This window comes from Vulpes vulpes, chromosome 9 (genome assembly GCF_048418805.1).
Source record: "Vulpes vulpes isolate BD-2025 chromosome 9, VulVul3, whole genome shotgun sequence".
Taxonomy (NCBI): domain Eukaryota; kingdom Metazoa; phylum Chordata; class Mammalia; order Carnivora; family Canidae; genus Vulpes; species Vulpes vulpes.
This window is the reverse complement of record NC_132788.1, coordinates 98,045,075-98,069,398: the sequence shown is the minus strand read 5'-3', so window position 1 is coordinate 98,069,398 and position 24,324 is coordinate 98,045,075. Positions and strand designations below refer to the sequence as shown.

Below are 24,324 nucleotides of genomic sequence, written 5' to 3'. Positions count from 1 at the left end.
GGGGGGGGGGGGGCCAGCCCCGCCTTCCCCTCCCCACCCCCCGCGGCTCCCTTGCTCCACCTGCACCGTGGGGCCCGGCGGGGTCGCGGCCCCTGCGTGGGGCCCTGGAGGCGGGGGGGGGGGGGGGGGGGGGGGGGGGGGGGCTCGCTGGACGCGGCCGAGGGGCCGATGGCTCCGGGCGGGGTTTCCCGCGTCGGTGCCAAGGTTCCGTGCGCTCGGTTCGTTATTAAACATTGATGGAGGCCTGCTGGGCGCCTGCCCAAGAGGCCTCCCCGTTGGGCGATCAGGGCGATCAGGGCGATCAGGGCGCAGATGCCCCAACGCCGGGGGACGCGGGTTGCAGGCCCGACCGGAGGGAGGCGCTAGGGGCCGGAGGATGCGAGAGGTGCACCGGGACCAGGAGCTTTCTTCCATAGGACACCTAATCACCAGCAACCAAAGGAACATAGAAACTGGGCTCCATATAATTAAAAAAAATTTTTTTTTCTACAAAGGATGCTCTCTCTCTCTTTTAAAGATTTTATTTATTTATTCAGAGAGACACAGAGAGTGAGAGAGGCAGAGACACAGGCAGAGGGAGAAGCAGTCCCCATGCAAGGAGCCGGATGTGGGACTCGACCCTGGGACTCCAGGATCAGCCCCGGGCGCAAGGTAGGCGCTAAACCGCTGAGCCACCCAGGGATCCCAAAGGACGCTTTTCAGATGATGAAAAGGTAAGCCACAGGAGAAAATATTTACAAATCTTCTATCAGACAGATCAATCTCCAAACTATGTAAAGAGCTCTTAGGATTCAACAATAAAAGGATAAATAGCCCAATTAAAAATATGGAAAGAATTCAAATAGAGAATTCTCCCAAGAAGATATGTAAATGGCCAATAAGCACACAAAGAAGGGCTCAACACCATCCGATCTCAGGGAAACGCAAATCACACCATGGTGAGACACATTACACTAGGATGGCTCCCCTCCCCCAAATGGGAAATAGCAGGTATTGATGAGGTGGGGGGTGGGGGGGGTTTCCCAACCCTCCCGTGTTGCTGATGGGAATGTAAAGAATATGGCCACTTGGGAAAACAATCTGACAGCACCCAGAGAAGGAAAGTGAAACCCAGAATTATGCTACGACCAAACACTTGTACTCCGAGCCATGTACTGAGAGGATTGAAATAAATAGGTGTCACACCAGAGCCTGTACACCAGGCTCTCAGCCGAGCTGCTCAGAATCGCCAGAAGGTGGAACCCACCCAGATGCCCAGGAACGAAGGAATAAATAAACAGCGATCCGGCCAACAGTGGAATACTACTCAGCCATAAAAAGGAATGAAGTCTTGATTCATGCTACCATGTGGCTGACCCTTGAAAACATGATGCTGTTTCTTTCACAAAAGCACAGACAAAAAAGGGCACATGTTGTATGATCACAACGATACAAAATGTCCCAGGAGGCATATCCACAGAGACATAAAGCAGATTGGTGGCTGTTGGGGACCAGCAAGGTGGGATGTGGAGTGACTGTGGGCGCAGGCTTTCCTTTTGAGGTGATGAAAATGTTCTGGAATGAGACAAAGGTGGTGGTTGCACAATGCTGTGAATGCACCAAAGCTTTGGAATTGTTCACTCCGCAAGGGTGATGTGTATGGTATGTGAATATCTCAAAAAAAAAAAAAAAAAAAAAAAAAACCACGGAAAAACAAAAAAGGAGGAATGAACAAAGGCGCACGGTTGGGGGAAGGGCACCCCTGGCCGAGGGCCTGGCTCCGCAGGGTGCGGCCAGCTAAGTGTGACAGGTCAGGCCACGGCCCTCCAGTGTGTCACCTTCTGTAGCACAGGGTCCCCGGAGGCCACTGATACCTCAGCCCCATCCTAGTGACAGCATCCGTTTCTCACCCAGCCCAGAGGCCACTGGAGAAATTGAGGAGGGGGCTATCTGGGGAGGTAAACTGAGGCAGCCCATCTCTCTGATGGAGACATCCTTCCTGACTCATGGTGGAAATCATGGTGAAAGGGAATCAGACAAAAGGAACAAATGCAGAGGAGAGGGAGTGAGATGGGGGTCAAAGGCTCTGGAGAGCCTTATCCATTTTACAGACCAGAACACTGAGGACGGCAAGGCTGAGTCACCTGCTCCTCTAAACAGCGGCAGGAAGAATCTTTGAACAACTCACAAACTGAGTCTCAACAATCCTGTTGCAGGATACCTCCCACCCCAGCCTCACAACAAAACCCCTGGGCCCCAGGAGGCAGTGACCTCTATCTATGCCCCTGGCTCACTCACACCCCGACCAACCACACCTGCCTCAGGGCCTTCGCTCTCGGGTTGTGCTGGCCTCTCCTCACCATCTTGACCCCGGTATCACCGCTTCCGGGGAGCCCTCTCTTACCCACTGCTCTTCACACTTTCACTCATCACTCTCTCAGGGTTATTTTAACTCCCTGTGTGGTGATCGGATCAGCATCTGCCTTCCCCTCCCCAGCAGAAGCCCCTCACGATGGAACCGATTCCAATCTGTGCAGGACAGTGGGTGCTCAATGCTGACTTCAAGAATCAAATAATGAATAAAGATGGGAAATGGGGTCTACTATGGTCCCGACTGCTGGAGTTGCTGGGAGGAGCTCAGGGATGGACATTCAGAGGGCCATAGAGTAGTGAGCACACAATAAACACCGGGGCAGGGCTCCGCTAAGCAGTTGCCCAACCCATTGAGGTAGGGACTCCAAACCAGTGCTCTGAACCCCTTCCTATCATATAGACAGGCAAACAGAGACCCAGAGAGCAACCTCTATGAGTCATTTCCTAGCAGCAGAAACAACTCAAAGTAGCTTCAACAAAAAGGGAACCTGATGAAAAAAAATCTATCTATTTATCTATCTACCTATATCTCCCAGGGTTGTGGGCTTCAGGCATGGCTGGATCCAGGGACAAGGGGGCCACTGGTCTGGGCTGCTGTCTTCCCTGAAAGCTTCTGTCCAGGGCAATTTCCACCTTTGAAGCAAGGTGTCTGTCTTCCCCAGTCACAACAGCAAAAGTTCTAGATGGTGCTCAATAAATGTCTAACTCCGACTCCTTGGACCCACGGGCGGGGCTGTGCCTAGTGGGCTTGTTAACTCCAGGGGCCACCAAACAGGGTTCTGTTGTTCTGTGTGGGCCCAGGACTGGGGCAGGCCCGTATGAGGGCTTTTAGCTTCCTGGAGGCTTCACAGCAGGAGGTAGAGGTGAGTGTGGGGTCTTGGACTTGAGGGTGAAGTTCTGAGGGGTGGTGTTGGCTCAGATCACTCTGTTCTTTTTTTATGAGGCCGCTGACCCAGCATCCCTTCCTGTCTGCCCACTTGGTCCTGCTGCCACCAAAGAATGAGAACTGATTCACAAGGCAAGGCATGCCTGGCTGGGGAGGTGGCAAATTCAAGGGACAGAGCATGCGCAGAACAGTGAGCAGACACCCGGGGGCTGGAGCACTGGGGCCAAGGCTTCTGTTTCTCCATCTAGAGGCATAAATGGGAAACTGGGGACCCCCAAAAGGGCGGGGCCTGGCCCTCCAGTCTCCCAGCTTATAGAACCAGACCTCTCTCACCCAGAGGCTACAGGTCCTTTGGCCACAAAATTCAGGGGTTCTGGGTTCTACTATCCACCCCTCCGCCTCCCGCCTCCACTTAAACCGGAAAAGTCTGTTTTGCAAACTGCCTAGCGAGGGGGGGGGTGCCCCCCAAGACCTGGGAACCATGTGCTGCTGTTGCCACCTGGTGGCCACTGCGGGAATCCCAGATGACTCGTTTAGCAATGGGAGGAGCTCGGGTGGGGTGGGGGGAGTGCAGGAAAAGGGCAGATTCTCGGGGTGAGTGTGGGGCACGCGTTCCTGCTGCGGGGCCTTGGGTGTCAGGAGAAAGAGGAACCCCAATTCCTGACCTGAGTCCTGGGAGAGGGCCGACCGACCCCTAAGAGGGGCGGAGCTGGGGGGAACGCACCAAGGCCCCTGTTTTGGAGGGTGGGGACAAATCCCTCTCCCCTTCGGCCGTCCTCCCCTTGCCCAGTCCTGACTTTGCAGAGTTCCGAGTGATCATCCAGTTCTGAGTCTCCCCCAGACTGGCGGCCCCTGGAGGCGCCCAGAGGGAGAGATGAATAAATGCGTGTGGAATGAATGAAAGCATTCCCCTACTGGGGATTTTGAACAGCACGTGCAGGCTTCAGCCAGGGACAAGTTGCCCAACGGAAGGCTCATTTATTAAGCCGCGGACCCCCTCGACAGACCTGCGGGTTCGATATTAGTCACTCCCACTCTACAGGCAAGGAGGAAGGCAAGGGGGGGCCATCACCTCCCTCAGAATGCTTAGGGTAGGGTCCTCTTGTTTTCCCACGACTAGGTCCTCCGAGCCTGGACCGTGCAGTGCAGCAGGAGCTCTGTCTGCACCCAGACTCCCTATCAAGTGCTCCTGGGACACAACGTCCAGCCTAGGGTCCTAGGATCAACAGGAGCCCCCGTTGGCCCCCCTCCAATCTATTTGACGCTGAAAAGTTCTGTCCCTTTCCCGTGGATGCCATGGGGTGTGGCAGTTTCCTTTTCGTGGTGGTTTCTAGGGTTCTCACGGCAGGACATGGCGCAACCTGAGCTAGACAGAGAGGGGGGCAGTGTGGCACCAGAGCGTAGGAGAAGGAAGCAGGTCAGGGCGCTTGGCCCAGGTTTGCCTCCTGCCCAGGCCCGGGGGGGTGGGGAGGGCCAGGCTAGCCATTTGCTCTCTCTGAGCCTCGGTGGTCATATCTGTAAAATAGAATAGCCGTGTGCCTCCCGAGGTGGTTACGGGAATCAGGACATCATGTGAGGTGTAGACGGAACCGGCTGGGTGTGCGAGATCTGCTTAATAACCAGCCGCATCCGGTCTCCCTCCCTGAAGGACGAGACCAACCTCCCCCTCTCTCCCTCAGGACTCCAGGCCCATGTGCGCAGGGCCACTCAATATGGGGGTCTGTATCAGGTCTCCCAAGAGCAGTGACAGTTCAGCCACCTGGGCAGGGTTGCCCTCCAGACCATCCTGCCTGCCGGGCCCCAGAGCCCGAGCCTCAGGGTGGCCTTGCACCTGTCTCCTGTCCTCCAAGGGCAGCTCTGTGTCCTCCAAGGCCAGTTCAGGAGTGCCCTGAAGTAGCTGTGTCTTCTTCTGGAAATGCACAGGTGTGTCCAGGTCAGTTGCCTGAGCTTTTTCCCAGGACAAGTTCACCACCGAGGCCCCTTTCAAGGACACCTCCTCCGGGAAGTCTGCCGGGCTTGTCCACTGCCAAGCCTAGATAGGAAGGGTGGGGTCAAGGCTTTGGGTAGGGCTCTACTATCCATCCACACAGGGGGGCGGGCAGATCAGCTTCCTGCTGGCTTAATTGCCTAAAATCCTGAGTCCAATTTGAGGGTCAGCTCTGCCTCAGTGACCCCCACTTAGCCCCTTTTAGAAAGCACCCCTCCTCCCCCACCACCACACACAGGCCATTTCTCTTTGGGAAATTATTCCTCCTCTTCTCATGGTTCAGGTGGTTGGGCACTGGCCCCACCACAATTTGAGTGATGGACATGTGATCTGGCTCAGCCAATCAGAGCACTCTAGTCCCTGATTCCTGCAATAATCTCGGGGATGAGCACGTGATCGAAGCAAGGCCAATCGGTGATGGCCCTGAGACTTTTGCTAAAGTGAATGGGGGAAATGGACACCCTGCTTCCACTGGGGAAAGGCTGAGCCTGAGTGGGAGGAAAGCCGGTATACAGAACAGCAGTCCAGACAAACGGATGCCCGGTCTGTGGATTCCTAGATCTAGCCATGCCTGAAGCCCACCATCTGCAGAATTTCTCTCCCACCCCCTACCGGGTTCCCTTTTTGTTGAAATCACTTTGAGCCATTTCTACTGCTAGGAAATGACCCACAGGAGGCTCCTCTCTGGGCTCCTGATTGCCCGTCTATGAAATAGGACAGGTTTTTGGAGTCCTGCGTCAGTGGTTAGGGGAGAATGAAATGAGTTAGTGCATGGCCATTACTTTGTAGAGCCAGAGCCCTGGCCCAGAGTACAGACCCAATAAATAGGACTTTAAATTAGAAAAGGAGCCCTTACCTGCTTTCCCTGGCTGCTAGGGAACTCGACCGCAGTGCTGGCACAGGGCGTGGGCAGCGGTGGGCACAGGCACCGTGCAGCCCTGCGGTGGGAAGGAAGCTGGTCAGAGGAGCTGTGTTTCTATCTCCTCGTACTTTTTAATCGTCCTAACTTACTTTTTTCATCTCCACTAGGTTACAAAGGGAAGAATGGATGTGGATTGGGGGTGGGGGATGGCAGGAATCTGACAGATCTGGGTTCAAATCCCAGCTCTGCCCCCACTGCTGGATACCTTGGGCCTGACTACCTGGGCCTCAGTTTCCTCATCTGTAAACTGGGCACAAACACCAACTTGGTGTGAGCAGTTACTATGATCACTACTGCTCTTACGGGTCATCTTGGGGGAGATGGTGCTAGTTACCTGTTCAGGCCGAGGTACCCAAGGACGCCCAGGAGAAGGATGCTCACGAAGCTCCCCAGAGACACGAGGATTATGGACAATTCGAACACCTGGGAGACCTGGACTTCTGGGAGTGGGAGAGGTTGGGTTGGGGGAGGGACACTTCCTGCCTCTTACTGGGAAGGGAGTTGGGAGGGCTGGACCCTCCATCAACTCGCTGCTGACTGTAGTGTGTTGTGAGTCCCTCTATGCCTGTTTCCTGTGAAGTGGGAGACCAGAGAACCCACTTGCCCAATTTCTTTGGGATAAAGGCCTGAAACCCAGTGTTCAGGACACTGGAGCTCCAAGTGCCCGTAGGTCGCGCCCATGCGGTTGCTCCCCTGGACCCAGACCTGCCACCCCACACCAAGCCTGACTCACTGGTTCTCCTGAGACCAGATTGCACTATAGCAGGTAGGGACCATGGCGGGAACAGGGATCATTTGGTTTCCAAATCCCTTCCAGCCACACACCCCAAAACAACGGAGCCCACCTCCTTATCTTTGTGATAAGAGAGACATTCATTCATTCATTCATTCCCTCAGTAAATAGCCCCCTGCTCCCTCTACCTCTCCCGGAGCCCCCAGGCTAGAGGAAACAGAGCCCAGACACAGAAGCCCTCACCCACTCCCAAGGTGTCAGGCCAGGAAGGATGGATTGTCACAGCTAGGGGTGTGACGGGAGGGAGGGGTAGGCACCCAGAGGAAAGCATGGAAGGCTTCCTGGAGGAGGAAGTTTCTGAGCTGAGTTTTAAGGATGAATAGGGGTTAGCAGGGAGGACAAACATCCCTGGGAAGAGGAGCCTGCCTGGGCAAGGCAAGGGGAGTGTGAGAGAAGGTTCATGAGGGGAAACTGCAAGGGGAGGTGGGAGCAGAGTGGGCTGGGACTTTCTCCTTAGGGTGATACACGGGGAGCAGGGCCAGGGTGGGGCTGCTTGCAGAGGCTTGGGCTACTCACCGATGCTGAATGGCTGGGGCTGGCTCCAGGTGCCCTGCAGCGTCGGTGTGTCTGCTCGGACCTGCACGGTGTAGGCTGTGCCAGCCCGAAGGCCACCAAGGGTGACCTGGGTCTCTGTGGGCTTCACGGGCAGCTCTGTGGGAGGGAGGTGGCCATGGGGTCCCAGACTCCCTTTACTCCCAGGAGGCCAGGCTTGGGCAGTGGGATGTTGGGGTCCTGGCTGGGCAGCCATACCCTAGGAGTGACAGTGGGGACTCTAGGACATTTTTGCTGAAAATTCTTTTTTTCTTTTTCTTTTTCTTTTTCTTTTTCTTTTTTTTAAGATTTGTTTATTTGAGAGAGAGAGAGAGAGCATGAGCAGGCGGGCCACAGGGAAAGGAAGAGAGAATCTCAAGCAGACTGCGCTGAGCATGGAGCCTGGCGCCAGACTCGAGCCCATGACTCTGAGATCACGACCTGAGCCAAAACCAAGAGTCGGACGCTTAACCGACTGCACCCCGCAGGTGCCCCTGCTGGAAACTCTTAATGCACCCATTCACCTCAGCTTATTTGGAGGAATATTCTTCACCAAAATATTTAGTGAGTGATGCTGTTGTTTTCAAAATCTGACCTCTGCTGGCTCCCCAACCCCCCATCTGCCTTTTCCTCCAAGCTCTCTAAAGACTCTGGGTTTAGTTGCACCTCAGGGCCTTTGCACTGGCAGTGCCCCCTCCCCTACGTTGTTCACTCTTTCCCCAGATATCCACATGGTTTCCTCCCTCTCTTCCTTCCCAACTTCAGGGTCAAGATCAGCATTAACTGTCTGCCTTGCTCCCTCCGTGTCCCTAGAACCTCAGCACATAGCAGGACCTCGGCACGTGCTGTGGAATTATGGCTTTTACAAGTAAAGTTCTCCATTAAAAATCCTTAAAGTGAGAATACAGTTGCTGGCTGTTATCAAGAAGAAAAAAATTCCTAGAACCCTAGTATATATTCTTTGTATAGAAGAATAATCAAGAGGAATATTCTTTGGGGCACCTGCTGGCTCAGTGGTTGAGCATCTGCCTTGGGCTCAGGTTGTGATCCCAGGGTCCTGGGATCAAGTCCCACATCAGGCTCCCCACAGGGAGTCTGCTTCTCCCTCTGCCTGTGTCTCTGTCTCTCTCTCTGTGTCTCTCATGAATAAATAAATAAAATCTTTAAAAAAAAAAAAGAGGAATATTCTTCAAAAGAAATTTGGGGGCAATTGGTAAATTTCGCAAATGCTCATTTGGTGCACTCATCTTCAGCATTTTGACTTTGGACAAATAGGTAAATGAGCTGCTTCTAGCTGTGCCACCCTGAAGAAGTCACTGAACCTCACTTGGCCTCATTACCTCCTCTAAACAACGAGTGGTCAAGAGGATAGCAGGAGGCCTATGTCTCTGATGCCGGAGCATCCCCCCAGCATTCTCCTGCCCGGACCCCACCCCGGCATTCATGCTTTGACCAGTGCTGGGTGCTTGGTGGCAAGACACGTAGTGGCAGGTCTTGCTGGCCTGGCCTGTTGCTGCAGGATGTGGGTGGATGAGGCCATATTCAAAAGACTGTGCTCCCCGCATGGAAGGTGGGGCCCCCAGTGTGTGAAAGGGCAGGAAACTCAAGCCCTGGTGAGACTTGCCCTGTACATTCTCCTGTCTTTCCTTCCTAAGGGGCAGAAAGGGGCACTGACTGAGCTCAGTTCCAGGTTTGCTTAACCCTTGGGCAGGAATCCCATTCCATTGAACACCAATAAAAAATAAATTTATTATAAAAAAAAAAAAAAAAGGAATCCCATTCCAGGCCTCAGTTTCCCCATCTGTGAAATGGAGACCACTATCCCGCTCCATGGGAGTGGAGTTGCAGATTCGCATGAGGAGCTGCCACGCACACACGGAGTATTGGGAGCACACAGCTACTGCCCGCAGGGCCCCCCTTTGGAGAGGGCAATCCGCGGACTCTTTAAGTCGGACAGATCTTGTTTTATGGGTGAGAAAACCAAGGCCCAGAGAGGGCCAGTGAGGTGCCCGGGGTCCCTAGGAAGGCAGACCTCAAGCCTGGCCCCTTCCTCCCCCAGCCGGGCCTGTGCTGCCCAACGTACCGGACACCTGGTTGCCCTCCACATCCTGGCAGCGCACGACGTACTCCTTCAGGACCCCTGGGCAAGCACTCAGCAGGGACGGCGTCCAGTCCACAGACACGGAGTCCTGGCTGAGCTTCTTCACCAACACATGTTGGGGGCTTCCGGCCCCCGAGGCTGCAACTAGCACCATCACCAAGGTCAATTCCAAGAGCACTGGCCCTTCCTGCTGCCCCACCTGGCACCGTCCAGAGGCCCAGGGAACCTTGGCAACAGAGTCGGGTGGACTTGGGGTCGAATCCCAGCTCCACGGCTCAGGCACCATCACCGCCCCTCTCTGAGACTCACTTTTCTTATCTATAAAATGCGGCAATGCCACTCAGAGTATCTTCGGGATCGTCTGAGACTTCTGTACGTCTGGCTTCCAGCCAAGGCCTGACCCGGACTAAGTTCCTCTAGGTGTTCATTCCCTCCTCCTGACACCCAAGCCCCCGCCAAAGCCCTCCCGGGAGACCATCCTGCAGGTTTGGGCTACTCACCATTGCCCCCAAAGTGGTAGGTGGACAAGACCGTGGACCACGAGGTGAGCTTCTCTGGGCGTGCAGAGGCAAAGATTGTGATGTGGTAACACACTTTCTGCTCCATTGCCCTAGATGCTCGGCTCCAGCTGTGGGTTGCTGGAAGGATTGGCAAGGCCCAGGCCAGTAAATAGGTTGTATCGCCACCTCTGCCTCTTTGCAGTGGCTGGACCACGTGCCAGGAACCCCTAGAGCACTCCTGCTCAAGCTTCAAAGCCCTTGAACCCATGTCTCCTCTTCCACGATCCCTTCCTTATCCCCCCACAGCCCAGCCCTGACCTGCAGCCCAGCCTGCATTCTACAGAGCCAGGTGCATCTGTCTCCCCAGTCTGGGAACTCAAGGGCCAGGCTGAGGCTGAAGTTTCCTGGGGCCCTGGCCAGCAGCCAGGGCTGTAAGGCATCCCCTGTTTCTCCGGAGGCCTCATTAATTTGCCACCATAATAGCATCTTGCTAGCTGCCACCTTCTCTGGCACAGGTGAATGTTTAACAAACACCCTGGGATGTGAGACTCATTACCTACTGGGGTACAATCTGCCCAGGGCTATAAAGCTCTGACGCCTAAGGATCCTGGCAGGAGGCTCCAGACCCGCGTGTGTGGGAGTCTCCAAGTCTCAGTCTGTTCCCACCTCTGTGTGACCTCAGGCAAGTATCAGACCTCTCTGGGCCTCAGACACCTCACATGCACGGCCCCTATAGGCTTGAGCTGAGCAGGAGCTCTAAGGGAGGATGCAGAAGTGGAGGCGCAGCCACTGACAATACGGTACCCATTCCCATGGGGTCCGGATCCTGGGGTGCAGTCAGGGTGCACATGGTAAGGTTCCTGTCCTGGCCCTGGGGCTGCCACTCAATGCAGTATGTCGCGCTCTGGGGCTGCGCTGGCCAATGTATGGTGGTCCCGTTGGCTCCGGCGCTGATATTCAGAGCCCCTGGTTCTGGAAGGAGATGAGAGAAGCATATCAGAACCACACTCCACTGGGCCCCAGTCCACGGCTCCTGCAGCCCCATCCCACCCGCTTGCCAGACTCTAACCCTACAGGGCCGGAAGTATCGGTATGTGGCTCCGTCTCCTCTCACTGGGGGCTGCCGGGCTGGGGGCCAGCCCCAGGGGCAGGGGCAGGCCGGCCAGCGTGCGCTCTTCCCTGGGTCTGACCATGAGTTAGTTCCCAGCCCAGCCGCCCACCATCAGGACGACCCATAGCCCAGACTACTACCCCACCCCACCCCCGGCCTGGGGAGCATCTCCTGCTCTAGCAGATGCTTGGCCACCCACCACCCGTCTCACCCAGCGGCGGGCAGGTGTGGTGCAGGATGGGCCTCCCAGCCCGGACTGGAGCTCAGAGGCCTGAGGACACACCCCCTCGGTCCCCAGGGTTCATCTCCCCTGCTCCCTCCAGCAAGGGCATCTGCAACAACCTTGGGGGAGGTGGGCACTGCTTCCAAGTCCGGAGACAACAGCTACCATTTATTGAGCACCAACTCTATGCGCCGGGCCAGTACTGAGCACTTCACGGTGCCACTCTGCTACAAAGTAGGACCATGGTCACTCCAATAATGCTGAATCTGAGGCTCAGAGAGGGAGAGCCATTGGCCCCAGGGCACACAGTTGGGGCCGTGTCTCAAACCAGTCCAGGAGCTGACAGACTTTTGGCTGTGCCACCGTGGCAAGTGGCTTTACCTCTCTGAGCCTCAGCTGCCTCATCTCTGAAATGGGCATCCTCGTAACAGCCCTGTCCTCACAAGATTGCTGGGTGTTCAGTAGGCCCAGGACCAGGGTGAGGTGAGTGAGGCACTCATCAGGCACAAAGGGGAGGCGCTAAGGAACTCAGTCATCAAGATAAACACTGTTTTTTAAGAATCAAAAAATGGATACAAAATTATGTGATGAGCTAATTCGTCTTCGCCAAAAGGTGGAAACAGCCCAAATGTTCATTGACGGATAAACAGATAAACACAATGTGGCCCATCCACATGGTGGACTGTTACTCAGCCACAAAAAGGAAGCAAAGCCCTGACACATGGAACCTCAAAAACATGAATCCGGGTGAAAGAAGCCAGTGACAAGAGGCCACATGGTGTGTGATCCCACTTACATGGAATGTCCAGAACAGATAAATCTATAGAGACGGAACGCAGATTAGTGGTTGCCGGGGGCTGGGGGTTAGAGATGGGGAGATGACTGATGATGGACATGAGGTCTCCCTTTCGGGATGATAGAAATGTTCTGGAACTAGACAGAGGTGAAGGTTGCACATCACTGTGAATGTCCGAAATGCCACTGAATTGTCCCTGCTAAAGTGATTAATTTTGCTGTGTGAATTTCACCTCAATAAAATATGTATGTGTATTTATAGTCATGTATGCATACATCTAAATGTATGCATACATCTAAATCTTGACTTTTTTCAACATATATATATACACATACGTGTGTCTTTAATTTTGTCTATCCACATACACAATGAACAAATATCAAGATTTTAAATGAAGATAGGATCAATCGTGTACTTGCACCTCTCTGCCTCACTCACCGCACCCTGATCCTGCCCTGGTCCCAGAAAACTGTATTTACAAAGACAAGTGGTTGGCCTGGGATGTAGTTTGCCAGTTAGAGGTTTGTTATTTTTTAAAAATATTACATTATAGGGCCACCTGGGTGGCTCAGCAGTTGAGCGTCTGCCTTTGGCTCAGGTCATGATCCTGGGGTCCTGGGATCGAGTCCCACATCAGGCTCCCCGCAAGGAGCCTGCTTCTCCCTCTGCCTGTGTCTCTGCCTCTCTCTCTCTGTGTGTGTCTCTCATGAATAAAGAAATAAAATCTTAAAAAATACATTGCATTATAGGGGTGCCTGGGTGGCCCAGACGGTTAAGCATCTGCTTTCAGCTCAGGTCGTGATCTTGGGGTCCTGGGAACAGGCTCTTTGCTCAGCGGGGAGCCTGCTTCTCCCTCTTCTCCCTGCTTGTGCTCTCTCAAATAAATAAAAATCTTTTAAAGAATAAAAAAAAATATTGCATTATAACAATATGGACCTTGTTTAGTGATTTTGGCACGTTCCTAAGTTAGACATCCCCTTGATTTTGTGCCTTACCTGCCTCACCCTAATCAGGTTGAGGCTCAGAGTATGCTCAGCTCTGAGAGGCCCTCCCGCACCCCTCCCTGGCCAGAGGAGGCACCTGTGTGGGTGTGGGCAGGAATGTGCCACGTCTGGTTGGGGCCAGGGCCGAAGCGATTCTGGGAGACGACAGCCAGGTCATAGGCAGCACCAGAGAGATTGAGTAGTTTCTTCAGCTGAAAGGTCGCCATGGCCTTGGCCTTACACGGGCAGGACAGCATGTGCAGGCGGACGCTGTAGGTCACCTCCCCGCCAGAGTTGGACCCGAGGCAACCTTCTGGAAGCTCAAGCTGGGGCAGCTGTCATGAATGTGAGAGATGGTTTGTGGAGACCCGAACATAGTCATCATCCCCAGGAGCCAACATCAGGGTACAGCCCGTGAACAGACTCATCCCATCCATGGACCACAGTCTGTGACATGAGGCAAAAAATTAAAAAACAAACAAACAAACAAAAAACCAAACCAAACCAAAAGAAGACCAAAAAACAAAACAAAGCAAAGCAAAGCAAAGCAAAGCAAAACAAAACAAAACAAAAAACACCCCCATCAGTGCTGGCAAGGCTGCTGGGAAATAGGTATTCCTGGCCAGTGAATGTTGGTTTGGAGGGGAAATAATTTGGCAAAACCCACTGAGAGCCAGGAAAAAAATGTTTTTCCAATCTTTGGACCCAGTTGCCTCAAGCCTGGAAATTTTTCATAAGAAAGGGAATTCAAATGAGAAGAAACCCAGGAAGGGAAGCTTTACTGTAGCCTTACTGTGTGCCAGCCCATTAGGGACCTGTCCAAGTTAGTAATGGTGAAGCCAGTGGGTGAAAGATTTGGTGGGTTTGCCCCTGACTTGTGCAAGAGACTTTCCCTCTGTGCCTCAGTTCCCTTCTTTGTAAAATGGGGATTCATTAGACTGTTCTTAATGGGCTGTTTGGGGGACTTCAAAGAAATTATCTCCCACCCAGACCAACATGGTAGACCCGTAGCCTGCCTGCTTCCATCCTAGCCCCTCACAATCTGTCCCTTACCCCACCTCAGCAGCCAGGGGAAGTCTGTGAACCCCTGAACCTGGTCATATGCCTCCTCTGCTCACAGACCCTCTATTGCTCCCCATTACCTGCAGAGTTAAACCCACAGCCCTTGGAGTCCTTGCCACCTCCAAGTCTCTTCCCTCACCGTGTCCCACCACACACCCCCAAATCCAGCCTCTTGCCCTCCTTCTCTGCATCCCAGGGCACCCCACAGCCCTGGGCCAGCCCGTTACCTGCCCATGCAGGGTCACCTGCCTCCTCCCGTTTGGGCGGAGCGCCTCCACTGAGAGCCTCAAGGTGGGCTGTGGCGGATGTTCTGAAATGCAATGGCAAGTCAGTTCCCCTGGGGGTGGTCCCTTGCTCACTACCTCCCACAGACCCTGCATGGGGACCCGAGACCTTTCCCTTCTCTCCCCTGAAACACAGGATTCCCATGGGTTGTTAAATAATTTTCAAAATCTGAAGCATGGATGTCAACCCCCTGTGTGACTTTAAAAGAGTAAAACCAACTGAACACATTGGAAGGAGAGAAAGACTAGCGAATGTTTCTTTTTAGATTATGGGGTTCTCCACGTTTTGCAAAGTGAAGCTTCCTCACTGCCCTACCACCTTTGACTAATCTCCACGAATTTCTCCCACTGCCTTATTTTTTTTTTTAACACCCACCACTTATTTCTAATTCTAATACCCACTGCCGTGTTCCTAATGCCTGTCTCGGTTCCCATGACTCTGAGTGCTCTCACCAGGGGGGACACACACGGGGCTGCTCCAGCTGCTCCAAGGATCTTCTGGGGTTCCTGGCCTGAGCCTCCTCCTGCGTAGCTGGAATTCCTGGGCTGCATCCATCTGCAGGGGGCAGAGGCACGACTCTGGCAAAAAATAGGCCAAACATCAAGCTGCAAGAGGGGTGTCCCACACTTGAGGGTGCCCGGGCCTTGGCACTCATCGTTTTGCCATCATACACTTATTGAGTGCCAACTGTGTGCCGGAGCCCTGGGGCCACCAAAGGAATAGGCCACACCCTGTCCTCTTGGAGCCTCAACATCTCCCATTCTTGCCCCTGCCCTTGGTTGGAGTCCTGGCAAGGCCACCCATTGGGATGTGACCCTGATCAATGGCTTCTCACCCCCAAGGCTGTTTCCTCACCTGCGGAATGGAAATTATCCAATACTGAACTACAGGATGGGCCAGCAAGCATACAAAGAATTTAGCACTGGGCCTGGCACACAATGGGCGCTCAATTTATGCTAGCTTGCTGCAGCTGTTGTTGGTACTATTATTCTCACCGAAGCCAGCATCATCCTGACGTCCGCAGTTGTCCTAGGACCAGATCATATATATGTATATACAGTTTACCTTTTGGTGTTGAAAAAATGTTAGCTCTTTTACAATCTTAAACAATTATTCCAAGTGCAATGTGGAAGCTTGGATCAGGTTCAAGAACAGAAAGAGGACATTTGTTTAAAAAAAAAAAAAGAGGACATTTGTGGAAAACCAGGTGACATCAGAATAACCTCTGTGGCTTAGTGTGTAGCAGTGTGTCCCTTTCACCTCAGCTGTGAACAGCCGCACCCAAGTACGTGAGAGGTTCACATGTGAGCAAACTGGGTGGTGTTTCTAGGGCAGCTCTCTACTTCCTTGTAACTTTTCTGAAAATCTAAGATTATTCCAAAAGTAAAAGTGTGCTTAAGAGATTTGGGGAGGCAAAATTATTATTTGCACTTTCCAAAAAAAAATTAGAGGAAAACTTGTATGTCAGTGGTGCTGAGGGTCCGGAGAGACAGGTTTAGAGCACAGCCTACCCCACACACCGTGTGATGCTGATAGGTCCCCCAACATCCTGAGCTTCAGTTCCCTCCTCTGCAAAGTGAGCGAGGGAGGATTCAGGGTGTACTGCAGAGTGTGTTTAGGGGGGCTGGAAATAAAACAGAGAGACACCCCTCCCTAGCAGGGGTCCCATATCACCTGCCTCTGACTGCTCTCATTCACCTGATGGAGTAACTGAGGCTTGGGGGACGGGGCACCCAACATCAAGAAGGAAGATGGGGCTGAAGCTGGGGTGGCTCCCTGGCCTCAAGAAGCTCTCAGTCTGAGGGAGGAGGAAACGGCACAATTCAGAAGACAGACAGATGGCCAACAGGTAAATTAACCATGTTCGACATCACTAGTCATCAGGAAAGTGCAAATCAAAACCACCATAAGATATCAGCTCAGTTAGAATGACTATGATCAGGGACACCTGGGTGGCTCAGTAGTTGAGTGTCTGACTTTGGCTCCGGCCATGATCCCCGGGTGCTGGAATCGAGTCCTGCATCAGGATCCCTGCTCAGCGGGGAGCCTGCCTCTTCCTCTACCTCTGTCCCCCCCTCTTTTCTCTCTCTAATGAATAAATAAAAGACATAAGACAAGCATGGGGGAGGATGTGGAGAAGAGGGACCTCTGGGGCACAGTTGTTGGGAATGTTACGTGGTGCAGCCACCATGGAAACCATAGTGAATTTTGCATAGTTCCTTGCAAAATTATAAATAGAACTATAATGGGGTCCAGCGATTCCACTTCTAGGTTTTTATCTGAAGGAAATGAAAACACTAACTCCAGCTATCTCTTCACCCCCATGGAAACTGCAGCGTCATTTACAACAGCCAAGATGTGGAAACAACCTAAGTGTCCATGAGTGGACGAATGGATAAAGAACACATGGTACGTACGCACAATGGAATATTATGCAGCTGTAAGAGAAGGAAATCTTGTCATTGTTACAACACAGATGGGCCGTGGGGACACTACGCTAAGGGGACTAAGTCAGAGAAAGATAAATGCCATAGGATCTTTCGCATGCATGGAATCCAAAGAAAAACACAATGGAACTCACAGACACAGAACAGATTGGTGATTGTCAGAGGCAGGGGGCGGGGATGGGGGGGAATGGGTGAAGGGGTCAAAAGGTGCAAAGTTCAGTTATGAAATAAATAAGTCCTGGGCAGCCCTGGTGGCACAGCAGTTTAGCGTCCCCTGCAGCCCAGGGTGTGATCCTGGAGACCTGGGATCGAGTCCCAGGTCAGGCTCTTCTCCCTCTGTCTGTGTCTCTGCCTCTCTCTCTCTCTCTGTGTCTCTATGAATAAATAAATAAAATCTAAATAAATAAATAAGTCCTAGGGATGTAATGTGTGGCGTGGTGACTACAGTTAGTAATACTATATGATAGGCAGGCCCGGTGGCGCAGCGGTTTAGCGCCGCCTGCAGCCTAGGGCGTGATCTTGGAGACCCTGGATCAAGTCCCACGTCGGGCTCCCTGCATGGAGCCTGCTTCTCCCTCTGACTGTGTCTCTGCCTCTCTCTCTCTCTCTGTATGTCTCTATGAATAAATAAATAAATAATCTTTAAAAAATAATAATACTGTATGATATGCTCAAACGTTCCTAGGAGAGTAGATCTTAAAAGGTCTTATAAGTCAAAACGTTTGTAGCTTCATGTGGTGACGGATGGCAACTAGACTAATTGTGATCATTTCACAATATCTACAGATATCAAATAATTATGTTGTGCACCTGAAACCAATATAATGCTATAGGTCAATTATATCTCAAAAAAGGTGGGGGAGGAGGAAGGAAGGAAGAAAAGAAGAAAGGGACGGGAAGGGCAGCTTCCTGGAGAGGGAGCCCTGGAGCTGGACCCTGAAGGTGGGCTGGATTCTCACATGCTCAGATGGAGAAGAAGGCGTGCAGATGGAGGAGACTGGATGTGCAAAGGCAGGGTCTGGAAATGCAGGGAACAGGCAGAGAATGAGGGCCATTCGGAGGGGACCAGAGGAAGCATGAGGCGGGTGAGGATACCTAGGGCCGGCTGAGGAAAGGATGCCCTCCTGAGGGCAATAGGGAGCCATGGAGGGCATGTGAGCAAGGGAGGTCATGATGAGATCTGAGTGTCAAAGAGGGCCAGGTACAGGGCAGGAATGGAGGCCAGATGGGAGGGGTGACTGATGTAGAGATGGCGAAACTGATTTGGGGGTGAAGTTTCCTGAAGAGAGGCCTGCGTTCTCTTCTGAGCTGGGGGATAAACTCACCAACTTCCACAGGCTGCCAGGTGTCCGATGCCGGAACTGCACCTCGGCGTCATCCTGGCGGGCTGGGGTCTCCCACTTGAAGAGCACCTGCCCCGCGGACCTGGACAGGGTGATGTCTTCCGCTGGTGGAGGGTCGTATTTAACTGGAAACAGAGATGGGGGTTGGGGAGGGGAGCCAGCATATGTGTGAGTTATTGGTCCTGAAAATTTCAGAAAATCTGCCCCACTCAGCTCGGGGTAACTGACTGAGTCCCCAGTATGTGAATCGGAAAAACCCTTACAGGTTCCATCTAAGCCTGGGATTCTATGGATCGAAGATTCAAGACTCTCACCTAGGATCCTTAGTGATGATGCCTTTAAAATACGGACACTCCCTGTAGCAATGCTATCATGAGACGAGCACTTTTGTAAGTTGCTGACAAGAGGATAATTAATTGAATCTATTTTTTAGAGGACTATTAGGGCAATCCTAATAATTTTTTGGATAGAGAAACATCTATCATTCTTTCTGCCTCTTGGTCATACTGTGACTGATTCTACCTCAGGACCTTTGCACATGCTGTGTCCTTGTGCCCTCTGCCTGGAACACATTTTATTCTTGTGGGATCCTTTTTATCCTTCCGGGCTCAGCTTGAGCTAGAGGCCTCCTTGACCTCCCACTAGTATCTCATCACACATAATAATCATTCCTATTCATCACTCCCACTGGAGTCTGGGCTCCATGAGGGCAGAGACAGGGCCAGGACTTCAGTTTGAGGCAAAAAGACAAGGCTGTACAAACATATGGTCGGATCCAGCCTTTATTTTTAAATTTGATATTTTGTTCATCGTGGATTTTTTTGGCATTAATTTTGTTTTTTTTTAAATATTGCTTTACAGAATTATTTATTTTTTAAAAGACTTTTTATTTATTTATTTGACAGAGAGCACAAGCAGGGGGAGCAGTAGGCAGAGGTTAGAGAGAGAAGCAGACTCCCCACTGAGCCCTGATGTGGGGCTCGATCCCAGAATCCTGGGATCATGACCTGAGCCGAAGGCAAACGCTTAGCCCACTGAGTCACCCAGGTGCCCCTACAGAATTATTTCCATTGACTACTGAGTTTGTTGGCACCCCCTTACAATTTTGTGCCCAAGACAGGTTCCTCCCTCACCTCACCCAAATCCCAGCCCAGAGCTGCAAACTTTGCTGGCTTCACTCGGGTCCCCTGTGACTCAGTGTAGCACACAGCAGCAGGTCAGCGACTATATGTTAAATGTATGTGGTTGAGTTGTGAAAACAGATATTAAAGACCCAACGAGGTCTGGGCAGCGAGCGTTACAGTTTCAAGGAGAAACCGGAAGCAACCTAAGCATCCAGCAGCTGGGGATTGTTGAGGAGACCATGAAAATCTCCACCATGTCGCACAAGAATGTTTGATGTGAAAATAGTTGGCATCATCAAGCCTCTTGCCAAAATCCCCGCAGGTAGAGGCTCAGGGACCAGAGGCTTCTCTGGGTGAGGAAGGGGCAGCGGGGAGGAGGAGAACAGGGTGCTGACCTGAGCTATGAAGCTTCAGGGTGATGTTAGGTGACTTTTCTGTCCGGTTCTCCGCTCGAGATTCCACCCAGAGTGTGACAGCCTGGAGCACAGATACGCCGTCCTGGTCAGAGAACTGCAGGCTGGTGGCTGAGCCCACGGCGAAGTAGCAGCAGCGCCCGGGCCTGAGGCTGCGGAAAGAGCACTGGTGCTGAGTCTGGGGTCCTAGAGACCCCAGGGTGGCTCAGCAGCCACAGCAGGTGGTGCTCATCGCATCCCAGCATCTTTTTTCAGCCCCCTTTATTCCCCCACCCCAGCCTGGGGACTGTGTGGGGGATCAGCCTGCCATTGAGGGGCTTGGGGGACCCCAGAATGTTGCAAGATGGACTGCCACCGAGAGAAGGAAGAAATGAAGGAATGGATGGAAGGATGGACAAATGAGTGAGCAGGTAACGAGGAAGGACTAGAGGGACCCTAATTGCCACCCAACCTGGATGCCCACCTACGCTAACCGCCCCCCCAAAAGTAGAGTCCCCACCCTCCTTCTTACATGAGACACTGAGCCTCCAGAAAGGGCAAGGACCCTGCCAAAGTCACACCTCTGAGAGCAGGGGTATGGGGGCAGGAGCAAGTGTGGGATGACGGGTGAGGGTTTGGGGGCTGGGGCAGGGTCCTCACCAGCTCCTCAGGAAGTGGCTGACCCCAGCCGTGGGGCCCTCATACTGCCAGGAGCATTCATAACCAGCGCTGAGTATCCGGTAGCAGTTCAGGTCCCTGGGGCCTGAAGCTGAGCCTGGAGGAGATCCCAGAGGTTTGAGAACGGACCAAGAGTGGGGAGGGGGGCCCTCCTGGCTGATATATGCTCAGGGTGACATTTAAGTAATCCAGTGTCAACCTCAACCCCAATCCCCTCCCAGCACCCTCCCTGCACCCTTCCCTCTTGTCTCCTGCCATCTCCCCTGCTCACCCTGTTCTAGCCACACAAGCCTCCTCACTGGTCCTCAAACACATCAGGCTCACTTCCACCTCAGGGCCTTTGCACATGCTGTGCCATCTGCCTGGAATGCTTTTCCCCCAGATCTCAACATTCTAGCATCTCCTTCAGTGTCACCCCCTTTACCAGCAGCCCCCTTCTTCACCCCCCCACCTTCCTCCGGTTTCTCATAGCACATCCTGGTATGCTGTCCACACATTTGTTTGCCTGTTATCCACCTCCCCCACTAGGCTCTGACCCCAGGAGGTCAGCTGGATTTGCAGCTGATTCTTTCACAGCTAGAACTCTCATAGCACATCCTGGTATGCTGTCACACATTTGTTTGCCTGTTATCCACCTCCCCCACGAGGCTGCGACCCCAGGAGGTCAGCTGGGTCTGCAGCTGATTCTTTCACAGCTAGAGCTGTGTCCACACATAGCAGGTGCCTGGTAAGTATTTCTTGCACAAAAGAATGGACGAAGCACCTGCTCGGTGGCAGATCATTAGTGAGGTGCATCACAAATGTGAATGTTCCAGCAACGCCTGCCTCCAGGGGACTCCAAAATGTTTAACAGCTTTAGCAGCACCACATGCTGATCACTCTGAACAGACACAGACGCCAGCCTTGGGACCCTGCTAGGGAGCAGATGATGCTCAAAGAGGCGGGTGACTGCCCTGGGACACCTGAGCCTGGTGAGAACAGGACAAGTAGGCTGTCTGGCTGCTCCCAAGACCTCAAGTGGGCCTGAATCTTTGACTGGGCAGGAGGGAGCTGAGGGAGGAGCTGCTAGGGAGGGATGAGTCAGAACCCGGCATGACTTCTCCCCCGCAATGGGGAACTGTCCCAGACCTGAGTCTGCATCCGGATATGGCGGGTCCTGAAAACAGCACCCACTGGTACTGCAGGCTTCAGCTGCAAAGACAATGAAGAGATAATGATACTCCCAGTCTTTCCCTGCATGGGAGGAGGGACTTAAGCTGGGGTTTGCCAAGCGACCATCCATCCACCCATCTGCTCTCCCATCAATGGATCCACTCACCCATCCTGCCATCCATCCATAAATCCAATCTTCCACCCATCCACCCATCATGCATGCGTGCACTCATCTCCCCTCGTATCCATCCATCCATCCATCCATCCATCCATCCACCCTTCCACCCACCTACCCACCTAACCATCCAGCCACCTGTTCATTCATCCACTCATCAACCTCTTCGGCTGCTTTTCCAAAGCAAGTCAGGGTCTTCTGTCTCCCTCCCAGTCTCTAATCTCCAGCCTTGCCTGACCCCTGAAGGCCCTGAAACCTTGCTGATCCTCCGTTTACAGAGAGGGAAACTGAGGCACAGAGAGGCAAAGTAGTGGCCTGAGGTCACACAGCAGCAACAGCAGAGCTGGAATTAGAGTTCAGACCCAGTCATCTGCATGGTCTGGACTCCTTCCCATCTGATTCCACATGATGGAAAGAGAGTATGTGCATATATATAATATAATAATATGATATATACCATACACATAATCAGTTATCATGTATATCCATTCTACACATACTTGCTCCTTATCCTTTTCTTAGCATTTCTCACAGAACTCCAGAAAGTGGGAAAGATTCAAAGAATCAGCCCATTCCACAGAAGACCAAGTCAAGACCAGAGGAGAGATGCCCAAGTTTGACCCCAGAAGCCATGATCCCCGATCTCCCATTTGACAGGGGGAAAGACTGAGGCATAGAGACCCAGAACCAATCCCAGAACCCAGGTCCATAGCCTTCCACACACATGCTCCCCCAGCGAGAAGAGCCACAGTGTCAAGGTGGGGCACTCACCGCCTTGCCCTGGGAGCGGGAGCAGAAGGAGGGGGATCAGCCAAAGGAGGGGGATCAGCCTGCCCCACAGCTGCCCCATTGAGCCCACGCAGAGGCCAGCAGCCCCAGATGAACTTCTGCAAGCCACCCCGTCCTCGCCCCGGAACACATTGAAGCTGAGTAAGAAAGAAGACTAAAGAGATTAAAAAAAAAAAAAAAATGCTAAGTGCCACGGCCCCTCCTGGCGCAAGTCAAAATGAAAGAGAAACCCAGGAAATCAGCTCGGTGGTGGTGGCGTCATCCTGGCCACAAACCCACCCATGGGGCAAATTCGACAGGGCCTCGGATCTGGGCGGGGGGGTCTGTTCTGCTGGCCCAAGCCCAAGCTGGACACAAGATGCCAGCTGCATGAGTAGCCTGCTGCTCTGTGCCCTGGCCTTGGTCTCTGGCCCTCTCTAACTGATGTCTGAGACTCAGGTGCCCAATGGGAGCCCCGTGTTCTTGGATGCCTGAGTCCACTCTCCCAAAAATCTTTATGAAGTGTTCGCCGGATGCCCCCTCCCCAAATGCCCACCTCCCCGTTTCCCAAACTCCAACCTCAGGGCACCGTGTTCGGGCACCTGAAGAGCCCCTTTGCTTCCTTCAGAAGACTAAGCTTGGTCTCTTCTCTGCACCTGTTTCTTGGCATCTGGAGGGTCTCCGTTTCTGAATCTTTCCCCCCTCTCTCAACAAAGGCCCAGAATGTTGGTGGAGAAAGGTTGATTCCTGCTACAACGTGGATGAACCTCAAAACCCTCACACTGCGTGAAAACAGCCAGACACAACAGCCCACGTGCTGTTTGATCCTAGGTACCTGAAGAGTCCGGAACAGGCGAATTCAAAGAGACAGAGAGATGAGTGGGTGCCAGGGGCTGGGAGATGGAGATTGGGAGTCACTGTCTTGGGGGTGATGAGAATGTTCAGGAACTAGACAGAGGTGATGGTTGCAGAATATAGCGAGTGTTCTCAATGCCATTGAACTGTAGATTTTTATTTTATTTTTTATTTTTTTAAATCATTTTTAAATCTTTTTTATTTATGATAGTCACACACACACACACACACACACAGAGAGAGAGAGAGAGAGAGAGAGAGAGAGGCAGAGACATAGGCAGAGGAAGAAGCAGGCTCCATGCACAGGGAGCCCAACGTGGGACTCGGTCCCGGGTCTCCAGGATCGCGCCCTGGGCCAAAGGCAGGTGCTAAACCACTGCGCCACCCAGAGATCCTGAACTGTAGATTTTTAAAACGGTTTATTTTATGTTCGGCGATTTTCTTTTTCTTTTCTTTTTTTTTTTTTAATGATAGTCACACAGAGAGAGAGAGAGGCAGAGGGAGAAGCAGGCTCCATGCACCGGGAGCCTGACGTGGGATTCGATCCCGGGTCTCCAGGATCACACACGCCCTGGGCCAAAGGCTGGCGCTAAACCACTGCGCCACCCAGGGATCCCCGGTGATTTTCACCTCAAACAAAAGTGTTCATGGAACACGGAGGGGTGGGCGGGGGGGACTGAGGAACATGGCCAGGGTCTCTCCTGGAAGAGCATCTGGGGACTGAGGCCCAGGTGGGCTGGAAGGAAGCCCATTCTCAGAGGAGCCCTGTCCCCAGGGGCAGCTGGGCCAGTCAGGGTCAGGCGCCTGGGAGGCCATGAGGTCAGAGCCATGGAAACAAAGAGGCAGTGTCCCAGGCCT

The 24,324-nt window shown here is 52.9% G+C and overlaps 1 protein-coding gene across 2 annotated transcripts; it reads right to left on the bottom strand.

Moving 5' to 3' along the window:
• Nucleotides 1-4,180: 4,180 nt before the first annotated feature.
• Nucleotides 4,181-22,797, bottom strand: IL12RB1 (interleukin 12 receptor subunit beta 1). Of its 2 annotated transcripts, XM_072721249.1 has the most exons (16): nt 22,615-22,765; nt 21,645-21,707; nt 20,499-20,613; nt 19,842-20,011; nt 18,305-18,447; nt 15,528-15,561; nt 14,985-15,110; nt 14,475-14,557; nt 13,283-13,520; nt 10,877-11,044; nt 10,073-10,210; nt 9,555-9,716; nt 7,457-7,591; nt 6,482-6,587; nt 6,082-6,163; nt 4,181-5,270 (listed from the first exon to the last, which is right to left on the bottom strand). In XM_072721249.1, the coding sequence occupies exons 1-16, from the start codon at nt 22,691-22,693 to the stop codon at nt 4,914-4,916; spliced, it is 2,199 nt and encodes a 732-aa protein (XP_072577350.1). In that variant the 5' UTR covers nt 22,694-22,765; the 3' UTR covers nt 4,181-4,913. The 2 variants fall into 2 exon arrangements, with proteins under 2 accessions (XP_072577350.1, XP_072577351.1); XM_072721250.1 differs by lacking the exon at nt 15,528-15,561 and having other exon boundaries at nt 14,985-15,087; nt 22,615-22,797.
• Nucleotides 22,798-24,324: the final 1,527 nt, after the last annotated feature.